We start from the raw sequence: 23,703 nt of genomic DNA on the forward strand, positions 1-23,703 counted from the left end.
TGGATCCCGGGATCACGCCCTGAGCCAAAGGCAGACGCTCAACCGCTGAACCACCCAGGTGTTCCTCAAACATTTCTTCTTGATATCAGCTTGGGCTTCACCTTCTCCAGTGAGGCTACTTGAACCTCTAGATTAGGGAGCACCCCTCATCACTGTCTCCTAAACACCTAGAGGATACCTCCACTGTGGTCACGATGCCATCTTCCTTCACTTGGTGAAGGCAGCACCTAGCCCCATACCTGCTACTACATACTCAGCCCCTGATAAATATTTTGGAACTGTTTGTTGAACTAACCTGAGTATTCTAGAGCGACCAGTGACTTGTAATCTTAATGCCCATGTTATATTCCACTAATGGTCTCTTGTAGACTTTGAATATATGGTGATTTTTCAGAAGCCCATGCTCTTGTGGATATGATTCCACTACTTGGTATTATGTTCATCCCCTTTCTTTACTCAGAAATTCCCTCTTTATCCTTCAAGGCTCTACTGAAACATTCTCTCCTCACTGAAGCCTTCTCTGACTCCCTCAGAAATCTGTCTGCCTCCTCCTCTCTACTTATATAGCCCCTCGAATACCTCTCCTTTATAATTCTTTTGAGTTGTATGACAATTATTTGCTTACTTGTTGGACTTGCCCACTGTAAGCTTTTTGAGGCAAGCAACTGAGTGTTAATTTTCTGAGATCATGCATGTGAAATACTTAGCACAATACCTGTCATAAGAATGCTAACTTTCTTTATTATTCCTTGTATTCTTCGTGGTTCTACATCTAATACATGGCAGGTACTTAATAACTCTGAAAAGAGTGGATGTAGAATTGAATGGTTATGGTAGTTTGTATGATCATGTCCCAATTTGTTGGACCTAGAGATACTAAAAAAATTTTTTTCCTCTCCATTTCTTTATCCTTTAAAATATTCAGTAGAGATGTTTTTATAAACTTGTTCTTTTTTGTTTTCCTCCCTGAGAGCGTTGAAATTGTGGTGTCTTTCAATCAAAAGAGTTAAATCGAGGGTTTTTATTTTCAGGCGTGAGCTTCGACATTTTGGGGTGAAGATCAGCATAGTTGAACCCGGCTACTTCAGGACCGGAATGACACATGTGGCGTGGTGCCTAGAGAGACTAAAGCAAGCCTGGGAAGAAGTCCCCACACATATTAAGGAAGCCTATGGACAGAAGTTCTTTGATGCTCGTGAGCTTTTTTTTTGGATAGGATAATAGATAACCTTGCATGAGAAGGGGAAAAGAGGGTTGGTGAGAATGATTGGCAGGTCCTCTGAGAGCAGAGGTCCTTAAGCAAAACCTTCCCAGGACAGGAGGGGTTTGGGAAAGTCCCAGTGCTCTCATGGTTGTTGGTGATGGCTGCCATGGCTGAGGAAGAGGTTATATAGATAGCCAAGGACCAAGGCTTGTGCTGCTTTGTCACCTGTGGGCCTGGCCACCTGAGCAGGAGGGAGGGATTACATGGTTAGAGGCATGGTACCTCTGGATCTTGTGTGCCCCTCTGTAGTTTGGTGGGGCTGGTGTGGGAGGCCTGCACAACTAAAGTCCAGCCTTCAGTATTGTCTACCCTTTTGGTAACAAAGGGCCCAACCACAAACTCCATGTCTTATTGTAGGAAGAGGAACGCTGTGTGTGGGCAGAGGGAAGTGGGTTAGGGCTAGCTTTGCAGGGCCTTATTGACTGTGTCCAGAGACTAGACATCATATGCAGGTCCCAGGAGCTTCATTGGAGTGAGATGGTTCAATTTCTTGTAAGAATGTCATTCTTATGACCTGGAAGAGAAGGCAGTTTGGGAGTGGGTGCAAGGCAGTCGTCTTCATAGAAATAAGTTAGGCACATTGGTGTGGGGTTCCATCTTCCTGGGAGAAGCAATGCTTTTTCTTCACACAGAGAAGTCAACAACTTGCCAAGGCCAAATGGAGCAGCTCTCCTTTCATAAAGGGACCCTGTGATGGGTAGGGTAGCAGCAGCCTTGTCGCTGGCTTTGAGTGGTATTGTCATCCAGCGAAAAGGAGGTAGACAGAAGTCGAACAGAAGACTCCTGACCTGCAGCACTGTCTTCTGGGCGCATACGGCCCAAGAGCGTCACCATTAGCACAGGGGAGAAAAAGTGGATCAGGAAAAAGCTGGCACAAAACAGTGCCTGAGCTTTTCAGAACTCGCTAGGGAACTGTTCCCAGCATGCCAGGGCCAGCCATAGCTGTAAACTCTTCCCCATCTAAGGTTTTAAACTGTGTATTGGGAATTTTTCCCCCTCTGGATACATACAGTTTGATGATAGAAATTAAGAGGAAAATAGAATTTATTATAGTGGCTATACATGAAAGTATATATAGATATAAAAAGATATATATATATTTCATAATTTAAAAGGAGTTGAAAAAAAAATAAATAAAAGGAGTTGAAATGTTCATAGAGTTGTCATGGATCAGGATAATTTACAGTGCTATCCAATAGAAATATAACGAGAGCCGTATATGTAATCTTAAATTTTCTAGTTGCCACTTCAAAAGAAGGAAACAAGTGAAATTAATTAATTCTAATCCAGTTTATTTAATTGTACATATCCAAAATACTATCATTTCAGTATTTATTATCAATATAAAGTTGTTAAGGTATTTTATATTCTTTTTTCTTATTAGTCTTTGAAAATCGGTGCATATTTTACATTTACAGCATATTTCAACTTGGATGCTAAATTTTCCTAGGAAATACTTCATCTATAGATTAAGAAAATTTAGAGTTGCCAGCAGTATTATTCATAATATCTCAAAAGCAGAAACTACTTAAATGTCCATCAACTGATGAATGGGTACGCAAAAGACAGTAGTCATACAATAGGATATTATTTGGCAATAAAAAGGAATGAAGTACTGATACATGCTACAGCCTGGAAGAGGCTTGAGAACATTTGGCTTGAGAACGTTTTGCTTAGTGAAAAGAAGCCAGTCCCAAAGGATTACAATGTGTAATTCTATGTATATGAAAGGTCCAGAAAAGGCAATCCACAGAGACTGCAACCCTACAGCTGGGTTGGTGATGCTGATAGGTATAAGTTTTCTTCTGGGGATAGTAAGAATGTTCTAAACTTAGATTGTGGTGATGTTGCATAACTCTGAATATACTAAAAGCCATTGATTTCACTTTAAATGGCTGAATTTTGGGATGCCTGGGTGGCTCAGCAGTTGGGTATCTGCCTTTGGCTCAGGGTTTGATCCCGGGATGTGGGATCAAGTTCCGCATCGGGCTCCCTGCAGGGAACCTGCTTCTCCCTCTCTCTGTGTCTCTTATGAATAAATAAATAAATCTTTAAAAAAAATAAATAAATGGCTGAATTTTATGGTATATTAATTATATCTCACCAGGATTTAAAAACTTTCCAGTTGCAAAGGTAGATTCACATATCTCTGTTATTCCAAAAATACTAAAACATTTTCCAACAATGGATTTGAGTTTTAAAATTAAAATTTTTAAATTCCATTTTTAGTTATACTAGCTATATTTTAAGTTCAGTAACTACATTTGGCTAGTGGCTGTCACTGGGAAGCATAGATCTAATCAGCCTAATCCTTGTAGAAATAAAATGTAGTTAGACTTCTATGAGCGTATAACAGGATCTTAACATTAAAATGCAAGGATTGGGACGCCTGGGTGGCTCAATTGGTTAAGTGTCTTTTGGTTCAGGTTGTGACTTCAGGGTCCTGGAATGGAGCCCCTGTCCTGGGATGGGCTCCCTGTGCTCAGCAGAGAGTCTGCTTCTCCTTCCTCAGCCCCTGTCCCCCACTTATCCTCTCTCTCTCTCAGATAAATAAATAAAATCTTAAAAACCCAAAACCACAGGGAGTAAGATCGTTAACCGTCATTTCTCTTTTTGTATACAGATCACAATGGCGTCAAACAAGGGCTCTTGAAATGTAGCACAAACTTGAACCTGGTCACTGACTGCATGGAACATGCTTTGACATCTGTGCATCCCCGCACTCGATATTCAGCTGGTTGGGATTCTCAGTTTTTCTTCATTCCTTTATCTTATTTGCCTACATCACTGGCAGACTACATATTGACGAGATCCTGGCCCAAACCAGCCCAAGCAGTCTAAGAAAACTAGTTTGATGGCTCTTGAAATGAAGAAGAGGGGGATCCCTGGGTGGCACAGCGGTTTGGCGCCTGCCTTTGGCCCAGGGCGCGATCCTGGAGACCCGGGATCCAATCCCACGTCGGGCTGCCGGTGCATGGAGCCTGCTTCTCCCTCTGCCTGTGTCTCTGCCTCTCTCTCTCTCTCTCTGTGTGACTATCGTAAATAAAAAAAAAAAAAAAAAAAAAAAAGAAATGAAGAAGAGGGAAGTCTGAAATTGATCATTAGTATCTCAGTAATCCTTATTTGGAATTAACATGTTTATATTCTAGATATCCAAAGCTTTTTCCTTTAGGGAATAAATTTTTACTGTTTTAAGCATTTTTTCATTAGAATATTTCCAAATACATCATTTTTCTTTGCCTGTTAAACAGAGTGGACTGAAAACAATTGAACTTGTTTTAATATTATTTCTTTACAAAAATGACTAGTTTTCCTGTGCAATTATACACTATTGCTTGAGGACTATTGAGAAATATATGGGCCTGTTTATTTGAAATGGATCTGTACTATGGTACTTTAAATAAATATTTCATTTATTTAAATGAAATATTTCTGCCTTCTCTCTGTTGCCAGCTATTTTTGAGGATGTTTCTTCTTTGTTTAAAAATAAGTGGTTTTTAATGTTTTTCATTAAAATAATATACACAGGGGATCCCTGGGTGGCTCAGCGGTTTGGCGCCTGCCTTTGGCCCAGGGCACGATCCTGGAGTCCGGGGATCGAGTCCTGCGTTGGGCTCTTGGCATGGAGCCTGCTTCTCCTTCCTCATGTGTCTCTGCCTCTCTCTCTCTATTGTCTATCGTGAATAAATAAATAAAATCTAAAATATACACAAACACACATAGTGAAATGTTCAGCTAACATTCAAACGCTTAAAAAAAAAGCCAGCAGTTCCCAACCCTTCATTGCTGCTCCTCAGAGGTAAATGCTTTTAACTTTTAGCTACTTCTTCTGGTAGTAATCTCTGTATTTGTAAATAATATACTGTTACTTCTTGATTTATTAAGTTTAGACATTCTCAGTTGATTTCTTGTTAAGGAAAATCCTGTTGATTTTTCCTATTACCTTATTTATACCACTTTCCTGGCTGTTTCCTATATTTCCATATTTTTAATAAAGTTTTATCTTATTTTCAGTCAAATTAATAGTGTTGACTTTGTTAAGTATGTGACTATTGCGTACTGTTTAGTCAAGTATTTTTCCTTTATAGTACCATGATTTTTTTGGTTGTTTTTCTGAGAGTTCCTCATTGCCTTGGTTTTTTACTTGCACTGTTTTTATTTTTTACTTTTGGTTGTCCCAGATGTCAAAACACTATCAGTAGTATTTTTTAGACAGTTAAACATATTATAGAATTATCTATTGCATTTCAACAGATCAAATACAGGGTCATACTTTGATTTAGTTGTTATCTCCCTGTACTCTCATTTAACCTATAATAGCTTCTTAACTGAAAACAAAAACAAAAACAAAAAAACAAAAAAACAACTTTTATGATACTGATATTTTTGAAGAGTACTAGTTATTTTGTAAAGCATCCCCCCCATTTGGATTGTATGGCCTGTCCTCATGATCAGATTCAGGTTATGCATTTTGGCAAAAATGCCACAGAGGTAATATTGTGTCCCTCTCCGTGCATCATATCAGTGGTCATAGATGTCAGTTTATCTCATTATTGGTGATGTTAAGTTTGAACCCTTGGTTAAAACAGAGTCTGCCAAGTTTCTCCACTATAAAGTTAATTTTTTTCTTTTGTAATTAATAGGTAATTTGTAAGGATATTTTGAGATTATATAAATATCCTGTTCCTCATCAAACTTTTACCTACTAATTTTATAATTATTAATGATTCTTTTTAAAATCAGTTATTACTGTGATGATTACAAATGGTGATTTTTAACTCCCTCATTCCATCTACAACTTGAAATTTCCATCTCCTTTATTTTTTAATTTATTATAAGAATGGACTCATGGATTCTTATTTAATTAGTTATAAGCCATTGTTGTCATTATGTGTTTCATATTTTTAGAATTCTTATACCCGTACAACTTTTTAAAAAATCTACCAGATGGAGTTTAATATTTATGTGTGTGTGTGTGTTTGTCTTTAAACAGAAAATATATAGTCAAAGTACTCCTTGCAAACATTAGATTTTTTTCTTCATTCAGTGTATTCTTATTATTCATTCAAAACACAGTTTGGTGTATTTCTTTCCTGTTAGTATTTAATTTACCTTTTTTCCCCCTGCAAGCTCATTGATTTCATTTTTTAATTAATTAATTAATTAATTAATTAATTAATTTATTTAAGAGAGAGCATGAGTGGAGTGGGGGGAGGGGCAGAGGAAGACGGGGAAGCAGCCTCCCCACTGAACAGGCTCCATCCCAGGACTCTGAGATCATGACCTGAGCTGAAGGCTTAGTGCTTCAGTAACTGAGCCACCCGGCTGCCCTGATTCTATTTTTTGAATATGTAAAACATTAACATGATTCTAAATTCAAACCTGGTTTATATTGAAGGAAATCTCAGACATTATATAGGAACTGTAATATAAAAAGCTATCATTTGCAACAGCAACAAAAAAAATATAAGGTACCTAGGAATAAATCTAACAGAAGATATGCAATGCCTTCACTTAGGAAATTATAAAATTTTATTGCAAGACATTAAAGAAAGCCTAAATAAATGTAAAATGTAAATACATACCATCACTATGAATAGGGAGTCTCAATATCAGAAAAAGATATATCAGTTTCTTCCAAATAACTTATAAATCCAATCCAGTTAAAATTCCAACAGCATTTTATTCAAATTAAAAAGCTGGTTTTCAAATTTAATAGTAAGAGCAAAAAGGTATGCACTACCAAGAGACTTTTGAAGAACAAGATAAAGGAAACTTGCCTCCTCTGAGCATTAGACTTACTATAAAAATAATATGAACAAATATATGCAAAGCAAAGATAGACCAATAGATGTAAAGAGCTGAAAAAAAGGGGGGGGCACCTGGGTGGCTCAGTGATTGAGCATTTGCCTCTGGCTCAGGTCGTGATCCTGGGGTCCTGGGATTGAGTCCTGCATCAGGCTCCCCATAGGGAGCCTGCTTCTCCCTCTGCCTCTGCCTCTCTATGTCTCTCATGAATAAATAAATAAAATCTTAAACAAAAAAAAAATGTAAAGAGCTGAGTGGAAGGATTTGGGTTAAAATAGTGGAGTAGTAGGACCCTCTATTTACCTCATCCCTAGAACATAGTTAGACAAATATCAAATCATTCTGAATACCCAGGAAATCAATCTCAGGAGTGAGAGAACAAATTGCACAACCAGGAGAAAAGAGGCCACACTGTGGAAGGTAGGAGATGCTGAGACATGATTTGGGGGAGAAAACAATCACTGTTGCTGCAGAGAGAAGGGTGTCCTGATCAGGGAGAGAGGGGAGAGTGACAAAGAGAGAACAGAGCTCAGGGCATTGCACAAGAAAAACACTTCCCCAAAACCACTGATGGGGAAAATGGAAGGGGCTGAGTATTGCAAGTTTTTACAAGCAGCAGAGCTCAAAGACTAAAGTTTTAGAAGTCTGCACATCGCTGGGTGGACCCTGGCAGATATATTGGTACTCCTGTGGAGAAGGATGGGAGAGGCCCAGGAGCGGACGCATGGTTTGAGGATCCCTGGAGTTGCACTGGGAAAAACAGTTCTTCTTGGAGTGCATTTGGGTGAGGTGGCACTGTCTCTCTGGGGGACAAAAGAGCGAGTGCCATTGAGCTGCCCCACTCATTAGCATATGAGTAGAGATGCTAAGGGCAGTTAACCTGGACACCAGCTTTTTTGCTGCACTTTGCCACAAACTCCAAGCTCTGTGCATTCATGTGACTGCCCTTCTAGGACAAATTGGCACCAGCTATAGTGCAGTGAGACTGTCCTCCAGAGAATCAGGGAGTGTCCATGCCTCCCTAGCTCCCTAAAATTTGTGTGTGTGTTTTTTTAAAGGTTTTATTTATTTGACAGAGAGAGGGAGAGAAAGCACAAGTAAGGGGAGCAGCAGGCAGAGGGAGAGGGAGAAGCAATCTCTCTGCACAGGGAGCCTGATGTGGGCTCAATCCCAGGATGCTGGGATCATGACCTGATCTGAAGGCAGATGCTAACCCCCTGAGCCAGCCCGGTGCCCCAAATTTGGAATTTTGAAACCCAGCCAGTGGACCTGAGATAAAATGCAGGAGCACTGCTCTGTTGGGGGAGCAGATAGCTTAGACACAGACAGGGTGAAGGCAGGGATCGAGGGAAGCCTGGGACACATGAGGGGAGATGGTTCACTCTTCTGTGAGGGCTTCCTGAACAGCAGGGGTGTGAACTGCCTCCTTTCCCCACCCCATAGCACTCACAGTGAGGACTTGAGCCAATTATACCAAGCTATGCCCCCTTAACATGGGCAAGGGTGCCTGAGAGAGTAGCAGTGGGTCCTTCCCCCAGAAGACCAGCATAAACCCGCGGGACTCACCAAGTCTGCGAGCAGAGTGCTGCTAAACTTAAGCTCTAGGGGAAATAGAATCTAGCCTCTTTTTTTTTTTTTTAAGATTTTATTTATTCATGAGAGAGAGAGAGAGAGAGAGAGAGAGAGAGGCAGAGACACAGGCAGAGGGAGACGCAGGCTCCATGCAGGGAGCCTGATGTGGGACTTGATCCTGGGTCTCCAGGATCACGCCCTGGGCTGAAGGCAGCGCTAAACTGCCGAGCCACCCGGGCTGCCCTACCAATGTGTTCCTAGGAAACACCCAATTGGATTCAAGGGGAAAAGCTATCTTGGTAAGCTTTGGTCTTCCACAGGCCATGAGACCAGAGAAGACTAACAATGTCAGGGCCCAGGTGACCAATCCAGGTATTGCAGGACTTCCTTACATAGGCGCATGGATCCCTAAGAAGAGTCTATGAACATACAAAAATCTGAGTGTATGGGTTTTCTGGGAAAAGTGCTATTCCCTTCTCATAGACCCAAGAACAGGTTAAGATCCTGAGCTAAAGCAATGGACCAAGCCAATGGCAGGCTAGGTGAAGGATGCCACCAAATACACTTCAGGGGCCAGTCAAGTGTGAGAACTCGCAAAGCTGTCCCCAAAAAGTTAGAACATGGACTCACAGCAGAGACAGCTGAGCACTGTTTTTGTGCTCTTCTTTGTAACTATTTCAAGGTCTATCCAAAACAAGGCCCCAGAACCCCCAGGTTCAAGTATGTCCCTGAGCTTGGTCCACTGCCATCTTCCATTCACGTTTGGGTATTCGTTCACCATTAAACCTCAGAACAGAAGATGTGATGCAGCAGGACTCCTTCTATGGCATGAGTCCTCTGCTGATTTGAGAGGTGGCAGTGGCAGGCAATGTGGAAAATACACTGGAATTTTTCCTTGAAACTGCTGTGGTCAGAAGTGCCTGCCAGGAGCATCATCATCTTGTCCTTGACCCTCTCTCTGGTTTCTGAAGATATAGCAGAAAATAATCTTCTTTGAAGATACTGGTAACAATTCCAGAAGACAAAACACATGCCACCAATGCACTGTGCTTCCAGATATTCTGGGTTTAATTTAGCTGCCGAATGAGCTGATTGATGCGTTCACCTCGATAGCCAGGTAAGCCCACCTCCTTGAGGAAGCCCACTCTGTTCTTGGTAGCATGTCGGGCCATTGAGAGGTGGAAAGGACGTAAGAACGCAGAGATGGCCTGGAAATTCTTCCCCGGAAAGGCAATTTCATGAATGAGGTCTTGCAAGCAAATAACACCATACTTCCCCAGATGCTCCTCAATCACTGTGTTGTCCGTCAAAGGGATGGTTTTATTCTTGACCTTGGCTTGTCCACGTTTCAAGATGAGTTCCCGGACAGACTTCAGATTTGGAAATCCCCAGGTCACATAAGGTTCCACTATCCGCAGTGTCTTCATGGTCTGGGGGGTTACTCTGAAAAAGACACCACTGAAGATCTTCTTCAGGCACAGCCTTGCAATGGTCCTCTGTACCAGTGAACTCACCCCATTAATCCTTTGGATGCGTACAATGAAGGCCAAGGAATGTTTATCTGGCACTTCTAAGCCATGAGGTTTCACTTCCAGGCGTGTGAGGCGCACCCTGTCACGCTGCTGCCGCCAGGAATCATGTAGGAACCACTCCAGTCGCTTAAACTTGAGCTTTTTCCCTTTATTCTGCTCCTTCTTGTCCAAAAGCGCCTGCTTTGCTTGAGTGGCTTTAAGGGCCTGATAAGCCTTCCTCTTTTTCAGGAGATTTTCTGGAACCAAAGGGATCTTTTTTCTTTGCACTTGCTCCGCCATGTTTCCCGAGCAGCGGCTACTGCTCATGCCAGAATCTAGCCTCTTAACAAGCAAACCCAAGCGCACCTACTTAGAACTTGCCAACATTGGATAAGGTCCAAATACTCAACACTGCAGGCAAGCAGAAAGAAAATCCTAACTTACAAGGGAAGACAAAGTTAGCAGCAGATCTCTCCACAGAAAGTTGGCAGGCCAGAAGACAGTAGCATGATATATTCAATGTGCTGACTGGCAAAAATAGGCAGCCAAAGATACTTTACCCAGCAAGGCTGTCATTCAGAATAAAAAGAGAGAGAAAGAGTTTCCCAGACAAACAAAAACTAAAGGAGTCTGTGACCACTAAACCATGCTCATGGATTAGAAGAACAAATATTGTGAAAATGTCTATGCTACTAAGAGCAATCTACACATTCAATGCAATCCCTATCAAAATACCATCAACATTTTCCACAGAAAATACAAAATACAATCCTAAAAATTATATGGAACCAGAAAAGATCCCGAATAGCCAAAGGAATGCTGAAAAAGAAAACCAAAGCTGGTGGCATCACAATGCTGGATTTCAAGTTGTCTTACAAAGCTGTGATTCAAGACAACATGGTACTGGCACAAAAACAGACACCTAGATCAATGGAACAGAATAGAGAACCCAGAAATGGACCCTCAACTCTATGGTCAACTCATCTTCAACAAAGCAGGAAGGAATATCCAATGGAAAAAAAGACAGTCTCTTCAACAAATGGTATTTGGAAAATTGGATAGCAATGTGCAGAGGAATGAAACTGGACCATTTTCTTATATTATACACAAAAATAAACTCAAAATGGAAGAAAGACCTAAATGTGAGACCGGAAACCATGGAAATCCTAGAGAACAGGGGCAGCAACATTTTTGACCTCAGCCTTAGCAAATTCTTACTAGACATGTCTCTGGAGGCAAAGGAAACAAAATTGAAAATGAATGATTGGGACTTTATTAAGATAAAAAGCTTCTTGCACAGTGAAGGAAAAAATCAATAAAACTAAAAGGCAACCAACAGGAGAAGATATCTGCAATGACGGAACTGATAAAAGGTTAGTATTGAAAATATATAAAGAACTTATCAAACTCAACACCCAAAACCCAAATAATCCAGTTAAGAAATGGGGAGAAGACATGAATAGACATTTTCCCAAAGAAGACATACAGATGGCTAACAGATACAAAAAAGATGCTCAACATCACTCATTATCAGGGAAAACAAATCAAAACCACAATGAGATACCACCTCACATCAGTTAGAGTGGCTAAAATTAATAACACAGAAAACAACAGATGTTGGTGAGGATGTGGAGAAAAGGGTGGGAATGTGAACTCTTACACTGTTGGTGGGAATGTGAACTGATGCAGCCACTCTGGAAGACTGTATGGAGGCTCCTCAAAGAGTTAAAAGTAGAACTACCTTATGACTCAGGAATTGCACTACTGGGTATTTACCCAAAGGATACAAAAATACTAATTTAGAAGGGGCTCAAGCACCTTGATGTTTACAGCAGCATTATCAACAATAGTCAAATTACAGGGGCAGCTAGCTGGGTGGCTCAGTGGGTTAAGCATCAGCCTTCAACTCAGGTCATGATCCCAAGGTCCTGGGATCCAGCCCTGAGTAGGGCTCCCTGCTCAGCAGGTGGTCTGCTTCTCCCTCTCCTTCTGCCGCTCCTCCTGTTTGTGCTCTCTCTGTCAAATAAATAAATAAAAATCTTTAAAAAAATAATTTAAAAACCCAAAAGTCAAATTATGGAAAGAGCCCAAATGTCCATCGACTGATGAATGGATAAAGAAGGTGTGGTATATATACACAATGAAATACTATTCAGCCATCAAAAAGAACAAAATCTTGCCATTTGCAGTGATGTGCATGGAGCCAGAGTGTATTACGCTAATTGAAATAACTCAGAGGAAGACAAATATTTATGATTTCATCCATATGTGGAACTTTAAAAACAAACAGATTAACATAGAGGAAGAGGCAAAAAAGAGAAGGAGGCAAACCATAAGAGACTTAACTATAGAGAACAAACTGAGGGTTGCTGGAGGGGAGGTGGGTGGGGAATGGGCTAAATGGGTGATGAGTATTAAGAAGGGCACTTGTGATGAGCACTGGGTGTTATATGTAAGTGATGAATCACTAAATTCTACTCCTGAAACCAATGTTATACTATAGATTAAGTAACTAGAATTTAAACAAAACCTTAAAAAAAAAAAGAGCAGATTAGAGAGCTGAGACATGTGGAAGCTTGACACAACAGTATCATAAAAAGGTAGTGGGGAAACAATCTGATAACAAATATTGGAGAATAGTTTTTTTTAAATGGATAATAATAAAATTTGATACCTATTCCATACTACTCACAAAAATGAGTTCCAGAGGAATAAGTACCTAAATGTGAAAAGCAAAACTTTCTAATGATCTAAATAAAACATTGAGAGCATATTTATATGTGTAGGCTAGGGAAGACTCTTTAAATAAGATATATACACAAAAACACAGTCGTAAGGAGGTATTAAGTCTGACTGCAATGAAATTAAGGACTTCTCTATATCATAGGCCAAAAGACAAGCCACCAATTGGAGAGATGTATTTGCATCATAGGTAACCACAAATACACCACAAATTTTTAAAATTAAAATTTTTTCCAGTTTTATTGAGAAATAATTCACATACATGACTGTATAAGTTTAAGGTTTATCGCATGATGGTTGAATTTACATATAGTGTGAGATAATTAACCACAATAGGTTTAGTTAACATCTATCATCTCATATAGATAAAATAAAAAGCAGTCTCCTTGCGTTGAGAACTCTTACGATCTACTCTCTTAATAACTTTCCTATATATTATACAGCAATATTAGCATCATATTTATATTATAGTCTTAGTAGTTATTTATCTTATAACTGGAAGTTTGTACTTTTTTTTTTCATCCAAGGGAGGATATTTAAATTTTAATTATTTTATTTTATTTTAATTCCAGTATAGTTAATATACAGTGTTAAATTAGTTTCAGGTATATAATGCAGTGCTTCAGCAATTCTACATATTACTTAGTGCTCATCAAGATAAATGTACTCTTTTTTAAAAAAGATTTTATTTAGGGATCCCTGGGTGGCGCAGCGGTTTGGCGCCTGCCTTTGGCCTAGGGCGCGATCCTGGAGACCCGGGATCGAGTCCCACATCGGGCTCCCGGTGCATGGAGCCTGCTTCTCCCTCTGCCTGTGTCTCTGGCTTTCTCTCTGTGTGTGTGTGTGTGTGACTATCATAAATACATAAATAAAAAAAAAATTAAAAAAAAATAAATGACCTTTTTAAAAAAAAAAAAAAAGATTTTATTTATTTATTCATGAGAGACACACAGAGACAGGCAGAGACATAGGGAGAGGGAGAAGCAGACTCCTTCCAGGGAGCCTGATGCAGGACTTGATCCCAGGACCCCAGGATCACGCCCTGAGCCGAAGGCAGATGCTCAACCACTGAGCGACCCAGGTGCCCCAAGATAAATGTACTCAGGACTCTTGAGATCCACACTCCAGGCTCCACACTCAACCAGGAGTCTGCTTCTCCTCTTTCTTCCCCTCTGCTCCCCCACCCCCTGCTCATGTACTCTCTCTCTCAAATAAATACATAAATCTTTTTTTTAAAAGATAAATGTAGGGATGCCTGGGTATATATATATACATATAAGTAAATAATCATATAAATAATAATAATTATATATATATACGCAGGCATCCATATATATACATATACCTATATATATAATATTATATATTATATATACATATCTCACAACTTTATCCATTGTTTGTCTTGGCCAATGTCAGTAGTGTTGCTATGAACATGAGGGTGCAGATACCTTTTGCATTAGTATTTTTTTTTTTGCATTAGTATTTTTATGTCTTTTGGATATATTACCAGAAGCGGAATTACTGGGTCATATGGTAGTTTTATTTTTAATTTTTTTGTGGAGCTTTCATGCTGTTTTTCATAGTGGCTATACCAACTTACATTCTCACCAATAGAGCATAAAAATTCCCTTTTCTCCACATCCATGCTAGCTTTTGTTATCTCATATCTTTTTTAATGATAGCCATTCTAACAGGTGTGGGGTGATATCTCATTGTGGTTTTAATTTGCATTTCCCTAGTGACTAGAGATATTGAGGATCTTTTCATGTACCTGTTGGCCATTCATGCATCTTCTTTGGAAAAATGCCTACTCCATTCTTTGCCCATCGTTAAAATTGGATTATTTGTTTTTTTTCTATTGAGTTGAATGAGTTCTTAATATATTTTGGATATTAATTCTTTATCAGATATATGGTTTACAAAATTTTTTTCCATTCAGTGGGTTGTCCTTTCGCTTTGTTGATTTTTTTTTTCTGTGCAGATGCTTTTTAGTTTGATGTAGTCCGACTTATTTATTTTTTTCTGTTGCTTGTGCTTTAGGTGTGACTTCCAAAAAAATCATTTCTAAGACCCATGTCAAGAAGCTTTTTTTCCCTTTGTTTTCTCCTAGGAGTTTCATGGTTTCCATCTTACATTTAAGTCTAATCCATTTCAATTTTATTTTTGTGGGTAGTGTTAGATAAAGGTCCAGTTTCATTCTTTACAAATGAATAGCCAGTTTTCCCAGCACCATTTATTGAAGAAACTGTCTTTTATTCACTGAATATTTATTCATTGAATATTCAGCCAAAAATATTCAAACTAGTTGACTGTTTTTATGTCAGTATCATACTGTTTTATTTTATTATAATTATTTTTTAAGATTTTGTTTATTTATTTGAGAGAGAGAGAGAGCCCAAGCAAGGAGAGCAGCAGAGGAAGAGGGAGAATCAGGCTCCCTACTGAGTAGAGAGCCCAATGTGGGCCTTGATCCCAGGAACCTGAGATCATGACCTGAGCTGAAGGTAAATGTTAACCTACTGAGCCACCCAGGCGTCTCCATATCTTACTGTTTTAAACCCTATAGCTTTATTGTTGAAATCAGAAAGTGTGATGCTTCCTGCTTTGTTTTTCTCAGGATTTGCCATTTTGGGGTCTTTTGTGGTTCCATATATATCACAGAGTTTTACTGTTAAATGGAGAGAATTTGAAATTGTAACCCAGAGAAACAGTGATGGGGTACCTGGCTGGTTAAGTTGGTAGAACATGCAACTTGATCTCAGGGTCATGAGTCTGAGTCCCACATTACATGTAGAGATTATTAAAAAAAAAAAAGAAAAGAAAAAGAAAAAGAAACAATGATAGAAAAATGGACAAGGGAAAACATTTATTTGAGATTAAGCAGAGGTGAGGGGCAGAGGGAGAGGGAGAGATAATCTCAAGCAGACTCCCACTGAGCCTGGGAACCTGATGCAGGGCTTAATCCCAGGTCCCTAAAATCATGACCTGAGCCAAAATCAAGTGTTGGATGTTCAACTAACTGAGCCACTCAGGCACCCCTAATTAATATTCTTTATACTATTTTGTAGGACAGAAATTTTAATAACAAAAATAAAATTTAAAGAAATTATAGTCTGTATAATCTCAAATTATAGGAACTGCATCTTTAAACACCTATTACTATACCTCATGTATAGTAACAGTAAAAAAGTATTTGTTGAATGTAAAAAAAAAACACATTTTTTTCAATAGGGAGTAATAATTTGAATCTACTTTTCTAAGTTCTCATTTTAGTAGGTATTGTTAAAAATTGTATTGTGGCCAAACACTGTTTCAAAAAAATATGTTCAAGTAGATCATTTACAGAAACTTCTATTTATCCTGTCAATTTATTTAGTAAAGTGTAGACTTTTTAGAGGGCACCAGCATTACAAAATAGTTTAGTCCTTATAGAGGAAATCAATCAATAAATGTGTCAGTAAAACTTTAGGACCTTTCATCTATTAGTTATTAAATAAATATTTGTTGAATGACGCAAATACAGGAAATATAAAATTATCTTTTTTTCTGATGCTTTGAGGGGAAGGTTTTCTTGAAGAGTTAGCAATTGTAGGAACAAAAATCAACTTAAATTGCTGACTGGAACTCAAAAGAGTGATAGCTCTCTCTGCATGTTTAGGAGTTTTTCCCCCATGAATTACACTATTTTGTACCGTTGGAAGCCTCTAGACATTCATTTAGATGTGCTGTACAGGATAAATAAAACATTAACCTTCCTGTTAGTGAATTGCTTAAACAAAACCTCTAAATCATCAAGTTTTTATCTACATAGAAAGCTGTGTGTAAGATATATTATCAATTAAAAAATATAGAGTAGCATGTATATTATGAAACCTCTTTAAAAATAAATTTATATATGTACATATACATACATGCATGCATGTGAGGGGCAGGTGTATGTGTGTGTGAGAGAGAAATAATCCCGGTTGTTGGTGTTTGTCTCAGAGGCAGGATGGGGATTGATTGAACCTATATTTTCTTTGTTTGTTTGTTTTTTTTAAGATTTTATTTATTTATTTGACAGAGAGAGAGAGAGAAAACACAAGCAGGGGGAGCAGAAGAGGGAGAAGCAGACTGCCTGCTGTGGGGATCAATCCCAGGACCCTGGGATCATGACCTGAACTGAAGGCAGATGCTTGACGGACTGAGCCCCCAAGCACCCTGGACCTATACTTTCTGCATTGTACATGTTTGTAATGTTTTAATTTTCTATAATTTATGTTGTGTTTATGATAGGAGATATTTATATTTATATTTCTGGCAGGCCAGAAAACCAGTCTATTAATCAGTGTGATGAGGTTCCTGTTCTTAGGGAATAGGGGAAAGAAAGCACTGGGGTGCCTTCTACTAGGGGTAGATGATAGGATGGGAGTTGGGGACAGCATTACCCAAAGCCTCTGTAATAATTTAAGGGCCAAGTTGACGTTCTTACCACCTGTATAGTTTCTTATTGCCAGAGGACAAAGCAGGCAACTCTAGATGTTTTCGTACTTTCACTTCCAGTTAAAGGAATGATTTTCAGGGTTTTCCTTGACGAGGACTTCTCACCTCCAGTCCAGCAGCAACTAACAGTCTCCCAGTGAGGGCAGTGCGTCCTTAAGGAAGCCTCAAGTCCTGGCTTAGGGCACTTTGACCCACTGCTTGTGAGAATGTAAATTGCTTCAAGCCTGTTGGGGGCTAGTTTGATTATACATCATTAGAATTTGTAATGTTATGAATACTCTTAAATCCAGCAATTTATTTATTTTTTTTAAAGATTTTATTTATTCATGAGAGACCCAGAGAGAGAGAGAGAGGCAGAGACACAGGCAGAGGGAGAAGCAGGCTCCCCACCAAGCAGGGAACCCGATGTGGGACTCAACCCCAGGACCCTAAGATCATGAACCTGAGTCAGGCAGACACATAACCAGTTGAGCCACCCAGGTGCCCCTACATTTGACTTTTAAAAAGGAAACACCTGTGGGGCACCTGGGTAGCTGAGTCGGTTACTTGTCTGCCTTTGGCTCAGGTCATGATCTCAGGGTCCTGGGGTTGAGCCCTGCGTTAGGCTCCACCCTCAGTGGGGAGTCTGCTTGAGATTCTTTCTTTCTCTTCTGTCTTCTCTGCCCCTCTCCTCACTATCACTCCAAAAAAAATTATAATAAATTAAAAAAGGTTACACATGTGCATACATATACTCACACAAATAAAGAAAAGTCTAGGGTTCCCTGGGTGGCTCAGTGGTTTGGTGCCTGCCTTTGGCCCGGGGCGTGATCCTGGGGTCCCAAGATCGAGTCCCATGTCAGACTCCCTGCATGGAGCCTGCTTCTCCCTCTGCCTGTGTCTCTGCCTCTCTCTGGGTCTCTCATGAATAAATAAAATCTTAAAAAAAAAAATAAGGAAAAGTCTAAAAGGATACACATTCGAGTGTTAACATGGGTTCTGTCCAGTGGGATTACAGATCGTTCTTTCTCCATCCTTTGCCTGTCTGCCTTTATTTCTCATTTCCTTCCTTGTTTTATTCCTGTAAGTCATACTTTCTAAATTTTCTACAAAGAGCATTGTAAAAAATAAAAAAGAACCATTGTAAGAGTCTCAGTTCAGGTCGCACCATATGGATATCCTTATTGCCACTTAACTGTATACTTAAAAATGATTAGAATGGTAAAATTTGTTACGCATGTTTTATCACATAAAAAACAAAATAAAATCTCAGTTTAGGTATCACTTCTAAGAACACTTCCCTGACTCTGTTCTCTTCCCCTTAGTCTGAGGCATGGCTTTTCCTCTGGTTGGAGCACAAAACATCAGAGGAACCGCCATCCCAGCGCTCACCACATTGTGACAAATGTGCAGCGTGATGTGGCTGTCTCTTCCCCGGCCTGTAAAATTCTGAAGACTTCAGTTTCCCCTGGAGTTAGCTGGTACATGTCACATAGAGGTTTGTTGAGGCAGTGAATAAAAAACAGAAGAACACCACCGGTTTAGTTATCCCCCTTACATCTATGGTAAATAAAGATTTGGAATTGGATTATGGTTCTAAGTAATATTCCAAAACCTGTACCTTCATACATGCTATCCCTACCCTCTGGGAAGACCTGCCCCAGTGACCTCTCCCTCCTAGGGATTCCGGTGACACTTCATCAACACTGTCACTATTCCTGAGCTGTTTTTTACTGTTTTCTCTCCACAGACTTCTCTCTCACAGTGGATTATAACATTCTGGAGAGGTACCAGGTACACAGGGTACTTGGCCCTGGGTCTAGCCAGGTACAAACACGGTAAATATTTGTGGAATGGGTGGATATCAACAATTTTAGAGCACCATTACATCAGTTGAAAAGAATAAACCTTAACATGGCAAAACATATTAAATCTTTGTTTTTGACTCTCCAGATAAGCTGTTCATTTTAAACTCTTAGGAAAGAAGGACAAGGACAAGTGCAGAGTGGCGGGTGTGCACATCTTCAATAGAAAACCCAATGGGACGTTTGAAGATTTTTGACAACATTTCCAATGTTGATTGGAAAAAGAAAAAACCCGTGCAGTGTATATAATTCCAAATATAGGGTGACTGCATAATCATTGTTGAAACTGGGGCATTTTTGGGAATGAAAGTTGATGCTGAAATACATAAAATTATATAATTTTGTGTTGGTTTGAAACCCTCCCAGGAGCTTCCTGGGTGAAATCTGAAACCACCTCCGTACTCAGAAGGCAGAGAGAGCATCTTCTTTATCCATCATCTACTCTTGGACATTTGGGCTCCGTCCATAATTTAGCCGTTGTAAATAATGCTGCAATAAACATAGGGTACATATATCTTTTTGAATTTGTGTTTTTGTATTCTTTGGGTAAATTACTCTGCAGTGGAATTAGAACAAAGTATTTACTTTTTTTTTTAATTTATTTATTCATGAAAGAGAGAGAGAGGCAGAGACACAGGAAGAGGGAGCCTGACGTGGGACTCGATCCCGGGTCTCCAGGATCATGCCCTCCGCTGAAGGCAGCGCTAAACCGTTGAGCCACGGGGGCTGCCCCAAAATATTTACTTTTAGCATCAGTTTTGCCACAACACATTTGTAGTTCAGCTCCTCTGTATATAAATTAAAACATTTGTGAAAGTTGACAGAACTTTTACTTTGGTTGGTAGAAGATTCCAGCTTGTTTGGAAGCCATCATTAATGATTTGTGTGCCACAACCGAGGCCAAGTGCATTTCTCCTCCACAAAATTTTAATTTAGTCAAAACATTGTTCTCATTATGACATTGGACTCTATCAACTTTTGTACTTGTAATTATTACCACCAAAAATAATAACTTTATCTTAATGTTGAACTTTTAAGCTGAATTTACAGTTATATTTACAATGTTGCATGTTTTCATCTTTCATAGTTTTGAATTAACTTCAAAAACTTTACTTTCATTTTATTAGTTTGATAAAAAATCAAAGCATTATTGTAACTTTTTAATTTTTTTAAAATTTATTTATTTATTTATTAAATTTATGATAGTCACAGAGAGAGAGAGAGAGAGAGAGAGAGGCAGAGACACAGGCAGAGGGAGAAGCAGGCTCCATGCACCGGGAGCCCGACGTGGGATTGGATCCAGGGTCTCCAGGATCGCGCCCTGGGCCAAAGGCAGGCGCCAAACCGCTGCGCCACCCAGGGATCCCTGCATTATTGTAATTAATTCGTCTTCTACTTGAATCACATGATAATACTGACATAAAGTGACATTATTAGCCATTTGTGAAATTCTTCTGCTAATGAGTTGACACATCAACAGCTTTGGCTTCATTTATCACATGTGGACAAGAAAACTTGGAATCAAAACTGTCATTTGTTCGAAATGCAAAGTAATTCTTCACAGAGTGATGTGGGAAGGTGTCATGTGCAATTGCAGGTGTTAAGTCTTTGTCTTTGGGTAGAGTCTTCATAAAATAATGGCTGACTTATTTTTTTAAAAAAAATTAGGGATGCCTGAGTGGCTCAGTGGTTGAGCATCTGTCTTTGGCTCAGACCCTGTGATTGAGTCTGGCATCGGGCTCCCAGGGGGGAGCTTGCTTCTGCCTCTGCCTATGTCTCTGCCTCTCAAGAGACACACAGAGAGAAGCAGAGACATAGGCAGAGGGAGAAGCAGGCTTCTCGCAGGGAGCCCGATGCCAGACTCGATCCCAGGAGCCCAGAACCATGCCCTGAGCTGAAGCTGGACGCTCAACTACTGAGCCACCCAGGCATCCCTATAAATAAACTCTTAAAAAAAAAAAAAGATTAAAAAGATTTTCTTTTTAAGTAATCTCTACACCCAACATGGGATTCAAACTCACAACCCCAAGATCAAGAGTCTCATACTCTACTGCCTGAGCCAGCCAGGCACCCCTCCAAGTGCTATATTTAAAGAGGAAGAATTAGAAGCTGAGTAGTCAAAAACCAAATGCCCACCACATCCATCATGTTTTTTCATCTGGCTTACTATGGTCTTCTCCATCACAGTTTTTTTTTAATTTTTATTTATTTATGATAGTCACAGAGAGAGAGAGAGAGAGGCAGAGACATAGGCAGAGGGAGAAGCTGGCTCCATGCACCGGGAGCCCGACGTGGGATTCGATCCCGGGTCTCCAGGATCACGCCCCGGGCCAAAGGCAGGTGCTAAACCGCTGCGCCACCCAGGGATCCCCTCCATCACAGTTTTATCATCAGTCTAGGTGTCTTCTGTATCCATGATGATGATATAATATCCTAGTTTCACACTTTTTTTTTTCTTTAGAGAGGGAGGGACTGAGAGAGGGGCAAGATGAGAGATAGAGAGAGAATCCCAAGCGGGCTCCACACTCAGTGCAAAGGCTGGCTCGGGTCTTGATCTCACAACACTGAAATCATGACCTGAGCCAAAATCGAGTCACTTGCTTAACTGACTGAGCCACTCAGGCGCCCCCACACTTTCTCGATCTCCCTAACTTTAGTGACTATTTCTATTTCAGGCAGCCAGGTCATCAATTCAGACTTTTAACGTTCAGAGGCATTTCTTCTCTGAAGCCTCAGTTTGTTTCTTTTACAAGATATTTCCAGGTGTCTCCATTTTCTCTTCCCAAATCCCTTGCTGTGGCCTCATGTACTCTGCAGGTCCCTTGACCCTTTCCTTCACTTCCTTCAATCAATCAACCTGTCCTTGCCTTTACTTTCTTCCCGGGAGAGGACAGACACATGGTCCATTGTAATAGTCAGTCTTGCTACTGTAATATTGAGGTTCCAGTCGTACACTGAGTTAGCTTACTGCAGCATCGTCTTAAGTCCCTAACCACCTGTCTCCCATTTCCCTGGGAGTTCATTTAAACATTCACCATTATTCTCAAGGCTCCAACCACACGGTCTACTAGTTATACTGAAAATTGGAATGAGGAAAGTTAGAAATGAAGAACCTCTCCATTTCCTGTGTTTCCCACTCACTGACCAACATAATTTCCTTCCCTGTAGTTTTATGGGAATAAGCGTCCCTCCTCTTGTTGTAAGGCTAATTCCTTCTCCTGTTCTGATTCCAATCCCTCCTGCATCTTACTCCCGCAGTTATTCCTTCCCTAGCCTGTGTCCTCAACCTCTCCTGTCCATAGGCTCTTCCTTCAGGCCTAGAGACACTCTTCCATCTGCCATCTTGAAAAGACTTCTGCACTTTAGCATCTCTTTCTAGATATTGCCCTGTCTTGCTCTTCCCTTTCAAATTCTTCAAAAAGAGTAGTTTATATTCCACTCTCCACTTCTTTTTTGAAACAAATATTTCAATGACTCCATTTTATTTTATTTATCTTTAAATATTTTTTAATTTATTTGAGTGAGAGAGATAAAGAGAGCACGAGCTGGGAGGAGAGGAAGAGGCAGGCTCCCCACTGAGCAAGGAGTCCAACGTGGAGCTCAATCCCAGGACTCTGGGATCATGATCTGAGCCGAAGGCAGACACTCAAACAACTAAGCCACCCAGGTGCCCCCACTCTCCACTTCTTCACCCTGTGCCCTCCTCAGCCTAGTGTAAGTTAGCTCTTTGCCAGCTCCTGTAACTTCCAGATTAAAAAACTAACGGATGTTAGTCAGCTCTGACGTCAACTGACCTCACTATAGTATTCGCCTGTCCCTCTTTCTTGAGGCTTCCTCTTAACACTTCACCTTCCTAAGTCTCCTCTGAGGAGGGCTCCAACCTCTGTGCGAGCCCAGGCTCCTCCACCTCACACCAACCCTCTTCTCTGCACAGAACCAACTCTGTACACTTCTTTATTGAGTTGGAAACTGAACTTCCATTTCTACGTAATTTAGTTATATGAGGAAGAGCGAAGCAATTTTTTACAGCAGTCAAGTTCTTCGGTTCCGCTGGTCTAAGGACACATTCTATTTCTCACGTATTGTAGTCACTTCTCATTAGCCATAGAAGCTGAAATGAGAACATACTATGACCAACAAAGTTTTCCTAAACTTTAATAACCTGACTTACAAATGCTGATTCTAGATGGCTTATATCATGCTTACAGCCCAAGTTAGAAAAGTTTAAAAAGCACAGGGAAAGCTGGGACGCAGGAAGTACAGGATGTAATCATTTTGAAAGCACAAATTGCAGAAGTAAAGCACCCTCATCCGTCATTATTCAGTGTCTGGATGTACATTTATAATAGTGCCTTTGTTTACTTCTTGCATTGGGCCCCGGGGGGGCGTGGGGGACGTCAAAAGACATTGTTCCTTGAACATAATAGTTGCTTAATAAATATTCATTGAATGAGACAGCAGAGACAGACACTTAGAG

General features: G+C 40.0%; 2 protein-coding genes across 7 annotated transcripts in view; one reads left to right on the plus strand and one right to left on the minus strand.

Moving 5' to 3' along the window:
* Positions 1 to 4,691, plus strand: part of LOC129511964 (17-beta-hydroxysteroid dehydrogenase type 6-like) — a 38,155-nt gene extending 33,464 nt beyond the window's left edge. For all 6 annotated transcript variants that reach the window (XM_055329142.1, XM_055329139.1, XM_055329141.1 and 3 more), the window contains 2 exons: positions 1,032 to 1,195; positions 3,888 to 4,691. In XM_055329142.1, the coding sequence (XP_055185117.1) occupies positions 1,032 to 1,195; positions 3,888 to 4,105 (382 nt within the window). In that variant the 3' untranslated portion in view covers positions 4,106 to 4,691. The remainder of the gene's footprint in view (positions 1 to 1,031; positions 1,196 to 3,887) is intronic.
* A 4,885-nt stretch (positions 4,692 to 9,576) lies between these two features.
* Positions 9,577 to 10,605, minus strand: LOC129511822 (60S ribosomal protein L7-like 1). Its single transcript, XM_055328903.1, has one exon. The coding sequence runs from the start codon at positions 10,480 to 10,482 to the stop codon at positions 9,712 to 9,714; it is 771 nt and encodes a 256-aa protein (XP_055184878.1). The 5' UTR covers positions 10,483 to 10,605; the 3' UTR covers positions 9,577 to 9,711.
* Between the last annotated feature and the right edge of the window lie 13,098 nt (positions 10,606 to 23,703).

Source organism: Nyctereutes procyonoides, unplaced genomic scaffold (genome assembly GCF_905146905.1).
Source record: "Nyctereutes procyonoides isolate TBG_1078 unplaced genomic scaffold, NYPRO_anot_genome, whole genome shotgun sequence".
Taxonomy (NCBI): Eukaryota; Metazoa; Chordata; class Mammalia; order Carnivora; family Canidae; genus Nyctereutes; species Nyctereutes procyonoides.

Coding starts and splice junctions, on each gene's coding strand:
- LOC129511822 (XM_055328903.1), bottom strand. CDS start 10,482: ATGAGCAGTAGCCGCTGCTCGGGAAACATGGCGGAGCAAGTGCAAAGA.